The sequence below is a fragment of the Ixodes scapularis genome, unplaced genomic scaffold (genome assembly GCF_016920785.2).
Source record: "Ixodes scapularis isolate PalLabHiFi unplaced genomic scaffold, ASM1692078v2 PGA_scaffold6__148_contigs__length_123643588, whole genome shotgun sequence".
Classification (NCBI taxonomy): Eukaryota; Metazoa; Arthropoda; class Arachnida; order Ixodida; family Ixodidae; genus Ixodes; species Ixodes scapularis.
In genome coordinates this window covers 61,137,810-61,150,399 of record NW_024609881.1, presented here as the reverse complement: position 1 = coordinate 61,150,399, position 12,590 = coordinate 61,137,810, and the positions used below count along the sequence as shown (strand labels likewise).

General features: G+C 43.4%; 1 protein-coding gene across 1 annotated transcript in view; it reads left to right on the top strand.

Moving 5' to 3' along the window:
* The window catches only part of LOC120844580 (23 kDa integral membrane protein-like), a 29,366-nt gene extending 24,832 nt beyond the window's left edge, over positions 1 to 4,534 (top strand). Inside the window, exons 4-8 of the mRNA XM_040216432.3 lie at positions 517 to 630; positions 1,000 to 1,110; positions 1,634 to 1,717; positions 4,301 to 4,347; positions 4,384 to 4,534. Coding sequence (XP_040072366.2) covers positions 517 to 630; positions 1,000 to 1,110; positions 1,634 to 1,717; positions 4,301 to 4,347; positions 4,384 to 4,420 — 393 coding nt within the window. The 3' untranslated portion in view covers positions 4,421 to 4,534. The remainder of the gene's footprint in view (positions 1 to 516; positions 631 to 999; positions 1,111 to 1,633; positions 1,718 to 4,300; positions 4,348 to 4,383) is intronic.
* The last annotated feature ends 8,056 nt before the right edge of the window (positions 4,535 to 12,590 follow it).

The window sequence follows — 12,590 nt, the reverse complement described above, 5'->3', positions numbered from 1 at the left end:
AAGTCTCTACTGGCAACAATGAAAAAGTGACGACAGCGGCATGCAGGGGTTCACTCTTTGGACTGTAGAATTTTTGCCCAACTTATTACAAGCACGCAGCGCAGTAGTACGAAACAAATGCTTGGCATAGCCCATTTTTAAGACTGCCCGCTCGGCCTGCAAGCCTGGTTTCCCCTGACGTAACGGCGCTGAAAAGCGCGGGTATAAGTGAATGATGGTTTAGGGATGATTTTTTTGTCGATTTAAAAATAACTTAATTGAATTTCGCGATATTAAATGGCACGCCGGAAAAATGAAAGACCGTGGATTAGGACAGTATAGTTGGCGTAGCTCACAAAGTGACCGCAGTAACCCCTCCCTTTTAAAGAAATGCTAGTAGATTTAAAATAGTAAAAAGAAACCTGCAACCAATAGAAAGGTCCGGTTCTATTGAGGCCACAGAAAATTCGCGACGAGTATGAGATTATCAAGTTTTTAACCTGCTTTCCATTTGCTACACCGCTCTCCTCCACGCAGATGGAACAATCGCTGAACGACCACTTCGTAGACGTCATTTCCGGAGGACCCAGGGAAAAGGAGCCATGGAACCAGGAAGAGGACTTGAGAGTCATCTACTTCGTGCAAGGCCAGGTATAGGTCCCGCCTTTCCACATATTTGCAAGAGATGCTCCCCGTGCACATATTAATTCCTTCATGGGTTCTAACCAGGTACTAGGAGCCTAAGACCCCATCAAAAGACAATATTGTCTTCTTTTGATCGAACTCCTCAGATGTGGTTTTTAATGTTGTTGTTTTGTTGTTGTTGTTGTTGTTGCTTTTTTCCTAAAATAAACATTGCGATACGATACATCAGTTTCAGCATTATTGGGAACAAGCTGCAGGGTTCATTTCTGCGTAGCGATTCCTCCGGCAGTGCAGGGCATTTCACAAAAAGTGGTGGCACACAACCCGCCGATGCTTCAGGCCCCCTCTAACCGCCCCTCCCTGGTGCCCCCACAGCTGCACTGCTGCGGAGGCAAGGGACCCGAGGACTATGCTGAGCGTCACCTGCCCATACCACCAAGTTGCTACGACAACTACGACACGCCAAGAACGTACATTTACCAGCGGGTACATAAACCTCTGTATTTGAGTGTTCACTTCTGCGTAATCCCATACATGGCTTGCACCTGACGCCATTGAATCATGTTTGTGGCGTGCTTTTTCTTGCCGAGAAAAAGATCGCATGGCTTAGACATTGCGTCACTGCAATGAAGATGCGATAGCACTAATACGCAGTTACTACCCTGCTACACAGTGTTAGAGCACCACTTACCCCCCTCCCCAACCCCGCGTGGAACAACACCATTGGTCGCGCGCGCTATGACGTTACACCAACAGTTACCAACAGTTGCCTACCATCTATCTCCCTTATGGTTTAAAGGCCACAGCAGCCTCCATTAGGGCGTGGTCTTGCTGCTGCGCGCGTACCTTCTATCCGCAGCAAACATTTCGCACCACATTTTTTTCTCCTCCATAAAGCAGGTCGGAATGACCACCAGTGTGGTGCAATGACGTCATGGGTGCAAGCCATGCATGCACAGCACTCAGACGGCGCTTTAGCTGATTGTAATTATTGTTGACGACAACGCAGGGCTGCGTCGCAGCACTCAAGGAGTACGTTCAGAAGCACGGACTCATCATTGGCCTCGTCAGCATGTTCGGCGTTTTCGCTGAGGTGCGTTACAACACTGTTCCCGTTGGCCGACATGTTGCCCCAGAATGACTAGAATATAAAGTCGATGACAACTCAAGAAGGATAGGGCGAGGGAAAGGAAGACGGAAGAGGTGGAAATGGACGGAACGCGTACGAGGGGAGGAAGAAACCCCCTCCCCTCGCCAGCTTTGCGTGCGCTTCCTCCTCTCCCACCTTCCTTTTCCTCGCGCTACCTTCTTAACCTGCAACATCGCTGGGCGCCGGCATCTTGCTGCTGGTGTAGATCGTTTGGTAGCGAAGCCTTGTCAAGGTGTGCCCACGGTTGTCAAATGGATATCCAGAAAAAAAAATTATTCACGGTGACAAGATTAGTTTTTGAAACGCTACTGCTTGCCAACGTGTGCACCAGTCTAAGTGAACCCCTTACAAACAGAGAAGTTACAGTTATGCTTGTATGCTAAGCACGGTGGAAGAAACACATTTCTGTTTCTTCCACCGTGATGCTAAGTAAGAGAACTTGCAATTATACTTGTGTACTAAGTAAGAGAACGTGCAAATACTTTTGTACACTAAGTAAGAGAACCTGCAATTATGCGTATCTGCATGAGACTTGCAATTAATCTTGTTTACTAATTTAACTTGGCATTAAGAAGTAAGAAAACTTGTAATTATGTAAGAGAACTTGTAATTATGTAAGAAAACTTGTAATTATGCTTCTGCACTAAGAAAAATTGCAATTATTTTTATGCATGTGTATTAGCCTATTAGGTAAGGGAACTTGCAATTATCTGTGTGTACTAAGAAAAGCTTGAAATTATTCTTGTGTACCTAGTAAGAGAACTTGCACTTATGTTCGTGCACACGATAACCCGCAGTTACACTTGTGTAAGTAAAAAAACACGCAATTCTGCTTGTACACTAAATAAAAGAGCTTGCAACTGTGTTTCTGTACTAAGTAAGCGAACTTGCAATCATGCTCATGTACTAATTAAGATAACTTTCTATTATATGTGTGTACTATGTAAGAGAAGTTGGAATTATACATGTAGTGACTAATATACCTGTATTTTTACGCGTATGCCACTCAGAACAGGATAGGACTACGATAATTAGGTTTTCCACATCCTAGCTCTTGCAGAACGACGCGGAGGCAAAGATAAATAATTCCATCCTGGTAAAGTGGCAAAGTTGTTTTATAACAAACAAGCCAGGTTCCGAAGTTGTGAAGCCTTTCAGTTGAGACTTTTTAAACCTCTCTTTAAAACAAGGCAATGCTGTTATTGCTGAAAAAATCACCAGCGTCCTTTTATTTTTCATTTTTCATTTCTTCTCTCTGGAAACGCTTTTTACTTCGGTCAAAGCAGGAAGCGAGACAAAAACGACGGACGTGTTAACTTTACGAGCCGAAGTACGATAGTAACATGCAGTGATTTCCCTAGACACCTCCTAAAGAGTGGGGAGGGCTGTACACCCCCTTCTCAATTCTAAATGCCCCCCTAACCCCCCCCCCCCCCCCCCCCAAAAAAAAAATGTATAGACACCCCCCTAATTTATATTCCTGGGGAAACCCATGGTAATTTCGTGTGCAGGGATGTGCGGAACGAGGGTGCAGAGTCGAGGCTGTGCATTGATTTCATTTTGGGCGATGGAGTGGACGCTTTTCGACACCCCATCAAGTAACATCGGCGGTCGCCATTTTTTTGGCCACGCGCAGCGCGTGATTGAATCCGGGTCTTCGCCGGACGCTGACGCAGTGGTCGTGGCCAAGACACGCTCAGGGCGCATGATCAAACTGTGGCTGACTCCGGTAATTGGCGCAGCGGCCGCCAGATGGCGCTCACTTTTGAAATGGACGTATTGTGCAAACAAAATGACTTTAGTGAAGAGAGCCGGAAAGTATTCCTTTTCATGTAAATAAGCAACATTTCCATCATCGTCATTGTGCAAAGCAAGCATTCGCCTGTGCCTTTGACGGGTCGGTAAACGGATTGTGAAATGCATGACAGTTGCGATTTTCGTCAAAGCGTGGCAAACTTTATTCTTCGGTTCTTCGCGAATAGGGCACTGATGTGCATATAGTTTAATTTCCACCTCTATGCACCTTTCCCACAAGGGCGGAGCCATCTTGAATGTCGTCTCTTCTTGCATGCTGTAAAATATCGTGTTGATCTCTCCATGCCGTTAGAAATTGTTTATAAAAAATACGTTATCGTCCCACATTCTTGTTTTGCCACGCCTATATTTTCGGAAATATTCCAGGTGGAAATTTTCGAACATTTTTTTGTCCCGCACACTAGATACGAAACTCACGTGGAAACTGAAAACGTCTTAGGCGGTATTCACTGGCGACCCTAGTTGAACCTAGAGCCTAGTTGAACCCACTGTCGCACAGCGCGCGAGCTCACGATGAGCTTCCGCAACGTGCAGTCCACACGTCCACACCACCAAGATTGTAAGTCCCTTTGGAAGATAAGTGGGGTATCGTTCGGAGCATGCGCTGTGAACGCTGCACTCAAGTATGGCGCCCAGTGAATACCACCTATAGTTTCATTCCCAGCCGCTGTTCCATCGTGTAAACTATGTTTGCCTAAACTTCCGTTTCAGATCGTTGCTATGGTCGGCGCCTGTATGCTCATTATTGCTTGGGCGGGGTACGTAATGAGTTGCCTGTATGATTGCTGCGTAAGGAGAAGGAAGGCTGGCAAGAACACCACCCAAGCCTAGCCATGATATCCGGCGTTGCGGTATACACTGCCATTACGTTTTCTCTTTCTTTTCTGCGCGCATTTCATAAATAAGTTCATCGCATTTCAAAATATAATTGTAATAAATTGTTGCTCCATTCTGTTTCGGCGTCATCGTTCGTCTCCAGAATTTTAGGTAGAAGGGCACTGCTGATTTGTTTCTTGGGAAAGTGACTTGCTGTCGTGTGAGCGGACTCTTTTGAGGTAAGAGGGCAACTGTACGCACTGCGATGTACCGTACTCCATAAACGTAGTATACAAAGTAGGCTGTCCTCGCGTTAGGGCGGAAAGAGCCGTATGTATACTTGCCGACATCTGAATTTTTTGGTGTTTCTAAAAAAAAAGAAAAAAAATCGATAGCAACTATCTACTTTCGGTAAGCTTATAAAAAGGATGATTGTTCGACTCTAAATTTTAACATAAAACATACCATGCCATACGCAACCTTCACCCACTCTAATATCCGCATTTGTCTTGTGGAGATACGTGAGGAACTACTCAGAACAGTTCAGTATTATGATTGAGCAACTATTATTATCGCTGCTTTCAGGCAGGACGTTCCTACGTAAAATTCACCCGTCATTGAGCTATAAAGTACAACCAGTGTTCATCAAAAAGAGAGAGGATGAAGAGACACACGACCACACTTGCACGTAAGGACTTGCAAGTAACTGATTACTTGTAATCAATTACATTTCATTGCAAATTTTAGCGCATGAATTAATTTTTTTCTGGGGTAACGTACGCTGGAATTTAATTCCTATCTTCCTGTAATCAATTACAAGAAAGTAAGAAATTATGTTTCCGAAAGGGCTGGAATTATTTAGAGGTTGTTTTACGTAAAAAATCGTTCTGTCTGCCCGTACGTCCCTCGTCTATGTTGCACCAACTTTCAAGACTTATTTGTATGCCTAACAATAAAAAAAATACCAAGATTCCAGACAGATCAGAATGTCAACGCGCTCAGCGCCGTTTTGACTATCCAGCTGTCGAGTGGAGTGTGCGTCGTTTCCTGTAACATGAAAGTAACGTAAAAGTAATCAATTACTTTCTGGAAAATTTTAATTACTTTTTGATGCATTAATTTATTAGTGTAGTCATTGATTTTTCAATAAATTAATTGTAATTGGAATCGGTTACTTTTCTTTTAGTAACACGTACAAAACTGCATACGACGCGCCAGTTCATGTAAGAATCATAATTAAAAAAAAAGGGAGACGTGAAGCTTTCGTCGAAGATGCATATGACCATTTTTTTAGACCACCTGAGACTGGGTGGAAGAAACACGACGACGTCTCAAACACAGCTAACCACTTTATTCAGTTTTCCCTCCTTTTATACATCCTGATCCAAAAATCGTCACCATAAAAAAAAAAAAAAAAAAAAAAAAAAAAACGCTCCAAACAAAGGCACCAAGGGGACACATCCTGACTTCGCAGCCACAACAATGCTAAAAAAAAAAAAAAAAAAAAAAAAAAAAACATTTAACGAATTATTTTGAACTAACAAAAGCTACACACACATCAAAACGTCGGCCGAAGGTAACATTCCCTGACCTCGCAGCCACTCTTACAAAAGACAAAGAAAACGACCCACACGGAACCGACTGCAGTTCGAACCCATCAACCTAATACACCTTTTTGTAGAGTACAGTATACAAACGGAACAAGAACATGACAAAGGAGGCACCTCTGGTGAAAACACACAAAACCTGTTCACTTCATACTCGCAGAAAAGCTTTCGCCCTATCACTAAGAAGCATAGACGCCTGGCTTATGCAATTGCCGATCGACCTAATTTTTACTGTCTCTCTTACAACCCTTTTAACGTCATTTATCTCTTTGCATACTACCGTTGTACCGGACCACTCGGCTGAGCAGTTTCTGCATTCTTGTACATGTGTCGCAATTTCGGAATTAGTCGATTTTATCTTTACGTTTCTCTTGTGCTCTGTCAGACGATCGTTCAAGCATCTTGAGGTCTGCCCTATATACTTAAAACCGCACGTCATCGGTATGTCGTAAACAACGCCAGTCTCACAAGGCACAGACTTTTCCCTGTGGCCCTTTTGGCACCCTTTTTGCTCTCTTTGGAACGGAGTGAGGTTGCCCAACTTAAAGTCCGAGCTGAAAACTACATTAACGCCAAATTTTTTTGCACACGCTTTTATATTGTGTGACACGGTATGAAAATACGGCATCACTGCGATCCTGTTTCTCGATTTTTCCTCCGCCTTTTCCTTTTCCCGGTTCATTAATGTCATTTGCCTCCCGATGAAATCTTCCTCGTAGCCTGCGTTCATCAATCGTTGCCACTGCCCCCTCACTGCCCTAGCCACGAAATGAACACATGACCTGTTCAAAGCATTGGTGAACAGCGACCTAACGACACTCGCCTTTACCGTCTTCGAGTGGCAGCTCTTCTTCGGGAGTACTGGTTTCGGGGCATCTTTTCCATACTCCCAGCATAGGGTTTCACCCACATGAAGTCTTAGATCCAAAAACTGTAACCTATTGTTTGTTGGTTTTTCCACTGTGAACTTCAGTTCAGGAGCTGATGACACTATTAGTGACTCTAGCTTCTCCGCAATTCCACTCTGAAAGGTGCATACCACAATGTCGTCGACATATCTCCTGACTATACAGCTACCCGACGGCATTTTTCCTAGTCCTTCTACAACTGCAGAATCAAGTGAGTTCAAATATATCTCCGCCAAAGCTGGTGCTACCGATGAGCCTATGCACACTCCATCTTTCTGCACAAATTTTTTCCCATCGTATTCTACCACCGTTGAACGAAGATACAAATCCAACACCGTCAGGAAACAGTCTACTGAAATGCCCGAACCTGACTGAAATTTTACGAGATTACGCTCCAGGGCCTCTTTTACACGCTTCAACAGTCTGCTCTTCTCCAACGAATAATAAAGGTCTTTTATGTCCATAGAAAATATCGAACACTTCCTGCCATGATGGACCTCCAGGATGTCAATTAATTCGTTTGAGTTTCTCAGCGAGAGCGAATCTTCAAGCCTTACATACTCTAATCCTTGTTGCAGGAATTTAGACACCACCTTCTGCCAAGTCCCGTTCTCATTTATCACTGTGCGGAAAGGTGTGCCCCATGCGTCCATTGTAAATCCATGTAGAGAAGCGGTATCCCGGAAGACTGAGGAATTTTTAAGTAGAGGGCCAAAGTTTTGTTTAAATGTAAAACCGTCGAGAATGGACGTGTTCTCGTCAATACAGACAGTCGCAAAAGTTGTCACTCAGGATGAGAAGGCAGCTTTTGTTGATCAAGCAATTGGCCGAATGGAAAATGTGATGGGCAGAGATTACCCGACGGAAAGAAGGAACTTCAGTGAGGTAAAAGCGGTAAAAAACGAGCTAGATTGTAAATCGCTAGAGATGTTGCAGACGGACAAAACTGGGAAGTTTGCAGTCTTACCCAAGCCGGTTTTCCGGAAGAAGGCAAAGGAGGCGTTGGATTCCCTGTTTGTGGAATGGACCGGAAATATTGGAAAGTTGAGAAAAGAGATTTGTGGGGTTTTTAAGGGAGAGGAGTTTGAAGGGACGGCGAAAGGGGTATTGAGCTCAAGACACTCAACATTGAGCCTGAAGTTTTTTCTAAAAGACCATAAACCTGAGCTTCCTTTCCGCACAGTGATAAATGAGAACGGGACTTGGCAGAAGGTGGTGTCTAAATTCCTGCAACAAGGATTAGAGTATGTAAGGCTTGAAGATTCGCTCTCGCTGAGAAACTCAAACGAATTAATTGACATCCTGGAGGTCCATCATGGCAGGAAGTGTTCGATATTTTCTATGGACATAAAAGACCTTTATTATTCGTTGGAGAAGAGCAGACTGTTGAAGCGTGTAAAAGAGGCCCTGGAGCGTAATCTCGTAAAATTTCAGTCAGGTTCGGGCATTTCAGTAGACTGTTTCCTGACGGTGTTGGATTTGTATCTTCGTTCAACGGTGGTAGAATACGATGGGAAAAAATTTGTGCAGAAAGATGGAGTGTGCATAGGCTCATCGGTAGCACCAGCTTTGGCGGAGATATATTTGAACTCACTTGATTCTGCAGTTGTAGAAGGACTAGGAAAAATGCCGTCGGGTAGCTGTATAGTCAGGAGATATGTCGACGACATTGTGGTATGCACCTTTCAGAGTGGAATTGCGGAGAAGCTAGAGTCACTAATAGTGTCATCAGCTCCTGAACTGAAGTTCACAGTGGAAAAACCAACGAACAATAGGTTACAGTTTTTGGATCTAAGACTTCATGTGGGTGAAACCCTATGCTGGGAGTATGGAAAAGATGCCCCGAAACCAGTACTCCCGAAGAAGAGCTGCCACTCGAAGACGGTAAAGGCGAGTGTCGTTAGGTCGCTGTTCACCAATGCTTTGAACAGGTCATGTGTTCATTTCGTGGCTAGGGCAGTGAGGGGGCAGTGGCAACGATTGATGAACGCAGGCTACGAGGAAGATTTCATCGGGAGGCAAATGACATTAATGAACCGGGAAAAGGAAAAGGCGGAGGAAAAATCGAGAAACAGGATCGCAGTGATGCCGTATTTTCATACCGTGTCACACAATATAAAAGCGTGTGCAAAAAAATTTGGCGTTAATGTAGTTTTCAGCTCGGACTTTAAGTTGGGCAACCTCACTCCGTTCCAAAGAGAGCAAAAAGGGTGCCAAAAGGGCCACAGGGAAAAGTCTGTGCCTTGTGAGACTGGCGTTGTTTACGACATACCGATGACGTGCGGTTTTAAGTATATAGGGCAGACCTCAAGATGCTTGAACGATCGTCTGACAGAGCACAAGAGAAACGTAAAGATAAAATCGACTAATTCCGAAATTGCGACACATGTACAAGAATGCAGAAACTGCTCAGCCGAGTGGTCCGGTACAACGGTAGTATGCAAAGAGATAAATGACGTTAAAAGGGTTGTAAGAGAGACAGTAAAAATTAGGTCGATCGGCAATTGCATAAGCCAGGCGTCTATGCTTCTTAGTGATAGGGCGAAAGCTTTTCTGCGAGTATGAAGTGAACAGGTTTTGTGTGTTTTCACCAGAGGTGCCTCCTTTGTCATGTTCTTGTTCCGTTTGTATACTGTACTCTACAAAAAGGTGTATTAGGTTGATGGGTTCGAACTGCAGTCGGTTCCGTGTGGGTCGTTTTCTTTGTCTTTTGTAAGAGTGGCTGCGAGGTCAGGGAATGTTACCTTCGGCCGACGTTTTGATGTGTGTGTAGCTTTTGTTAGTTCAAAATAATTCGTTAAATGTTTTTTTTTTTTTTTTTTTTTTTTTTTTTAGCATTGTTGTGGCTGCGAAGTCAAGATGTGTCCCCTTGGTGCCTTTGTTTGGAGCGTTTTTTTTTTTTTTTTTTTTTTTTTTTATGGTGACGATTTTTGGATCAGGATGTATAAAAGGAGGGAAAACTGAATAAAGTGGTTAGCTGTGTTTGAGACGTCGTCGTGTTTCTTCCACCCAGTCTCAGGTGGTCTAAAAAAATGGTAAACTTACACCAGCTCGCCTGCGCCCTAACTGTTTTTTCATTATGCATATGACCTTTTATTGGTACGCGCAACCCTTTATGTTTGATATTAAAATCAAAATTTTATAATGTATTCTTAAAAAAACTAACGTTGTTATGATGGCGATTTTTTCTGGAATGCCTAGCGGCCCTACCAACAAGGTCCTGTTAGTACAGGAGGCGACGAACTGCTCCTAAATAAGGACAAATGATCCTACGTACTGCTGCTACAGGATGGTCAGAAAAATGCACCCATCATTCAGCTACCAAGCTCCAAGTTTCGAGAATAAACGATATTTACAGTGGCGTAGTTAGGCCATCCGGCACATGGGGCCCCTATATCTTTCGTAGCCCAGCACCAGCCCCCCCCCCCCCTCCCCCCGCCCCCCCCCCCCCCCCCCCACACACACACACCTTTTTTTTTATTCCCCGAGTTCGCAACCAACCAGAAAAGCAATAGGAAGGCACACCCTACGTTTCAGTTTAAAGTTTCCGCCTCGGTTCGTCAACTGAACGTTCGCTACCTTCGTAAAGTCTCTTGCGAAACTTCCTGGCCAAGGTTTCTTAGTGCTATTATTCTATATCTTAATATATAACCAAATAAAAATAAAACACTCTGTGGAGTATCGAAGAAGCCAAATAAATTAATGTAACCTGTGAAGGCTGCTGCGACCGCTGAGACCCTGCGCGAATCTTGTTTCCTTCACGGAAACTCTATCGTGGCGATGCCAGCTTCCGCTTAGCAACTCAAGAAAGCAGCAAAAACTTCGTAAAGTTCCCTTTTCGCTTCGCCCGTAGTTTGCTCCCAATCTTTTGAAGGCCCCGAGAAAAGTGCCGATAAAGTCCACGAAGCTATCGGACGTTGCACCCAGGTTCGAGCGCTTGCGACCGTCAACAACGCTCTCGCGTAGAAAGTTTGCCGAGCACTTTCGCTATTTACTTCGAGACGAAGAAGGCAAACTAATAGAAAAAAAAAAAAGAAATAGAGATTCTTTTAATCTGCACTATGGAATTTTTCGGAAATCAATGAGAGATCTACTCATATTCTTCCCGGAGCGGAAAAAAAAAAATGTCGACATTATGGCGTCCACGAATTGGAGGTTACATGTAAAAATGTTCATATAATGACAGTCTAACGGGTTTTGTAAAAAAAAATATATATTAAACATTGCTTTTTGTGTTTTCAGGAAAAATACGCAGCACTGAACCGGAAAGATTACGATGCTTAATAATGAGCATGCATAAATAGGTTCTAGAAATACTATTCTCACCGTTCGCGATACTCCCTGAATAGTGAGGAGCATCGATTCAGGGCATGCCTACACGGTGTTAGGACATCAACCAAACAACGTTACGAGGAAAGGTTTCCAGCGAGCATGTTCAGATATGTGATTGGTACTTAACACGTTTTACTTAGAAAAAAACAGGATACACACTTTGGGGAGAGGAAGGAAAAGCCAAAGCGTGGCAATTTGTGCGATAAATGATGATTGTTTGGAAGCAGACGGGAAACACAGAATGTGTATGTCAGGAAATCTGTTACGGAAACGAGTGAAAACAAAACCAACAAATTAAACGGTGCATTTCAAAGTAGCCGCGTTCTGTGCTTCACGCCCCAATCCACAGTTGGACGATAATATATTGTGATTCTTCATTTTATTTTACAGTAAAACGTTTAATTATCGCTCTTACGGTATATTTTCGGGAAAAATCTCCGAAAACATCGCTTCTTAAATTGCTTGGAGAGTTATGCGCTCACCCTTACATGTTGTGTACTCAAAGACAAGCGAAATAAAACTCCACTATCTTCCATAAGTAGCGTTTGGTAAGCTCATAAAAAGTAGAAAAAAGTCAGATCAAGTGCAAGTGAGTAAATTTTTTGTTCGGCGATTTTGTTAAAAATATACTTACATGACTAACAAAAAAATCAGACAATATAAAAAAAAATTGATAGTAAAAATGAGAGGAAAAAAAGATTGGATCTGTTGTCACTGGCAGCTTAAAAAAAGCAGGGCAAAGCACATGTTCTTGACGCTTATTTTCTTAACATAATTCGAGCAATGGCTGAACTCCCGGTGGCCCGCAGCGTCCGTTGTGGTCTGAAGTGAAGCGAAACGGAAAAGAGGGGAATCTATAATTTAAGCACTGACACAGCGTTATTTTGCTCTCTCGTCCATGTCGACTCACCTCTGTTTTGTCTTTTTTCAGTATACCGCACCGGCCTGCACCAATTATAAAGGCTAATCATGCACCGGGAGCTAATCATGTGACCCCGATATTAGCATGTCGCTGACGTAGATTACAATTTCCTATGGCGCTGTCATCGCACATGTCTGGTTCGTAAAACCCATCGCTTTTGGGCAAATACTGTGCGAGAACATTTGCCTCATGTACAAGCTTGGCTATTTTTTTTTTTTTTTTCACATTACGAAATAAACCAGCGATTAAATAAATATTTCCGAAGTGCTCCAAGCTGATAACACTTGCATACATTATAGGTGCCTGTCTCGGAGCTAGCTCTCGACGAAAACTAAGTGGAAATCAGTGTTTCCGGAATCAAAATTCTCGCCTCATTGTTTCGAAGCTCTTTACTCGAAAAATCACTTCGACTGACG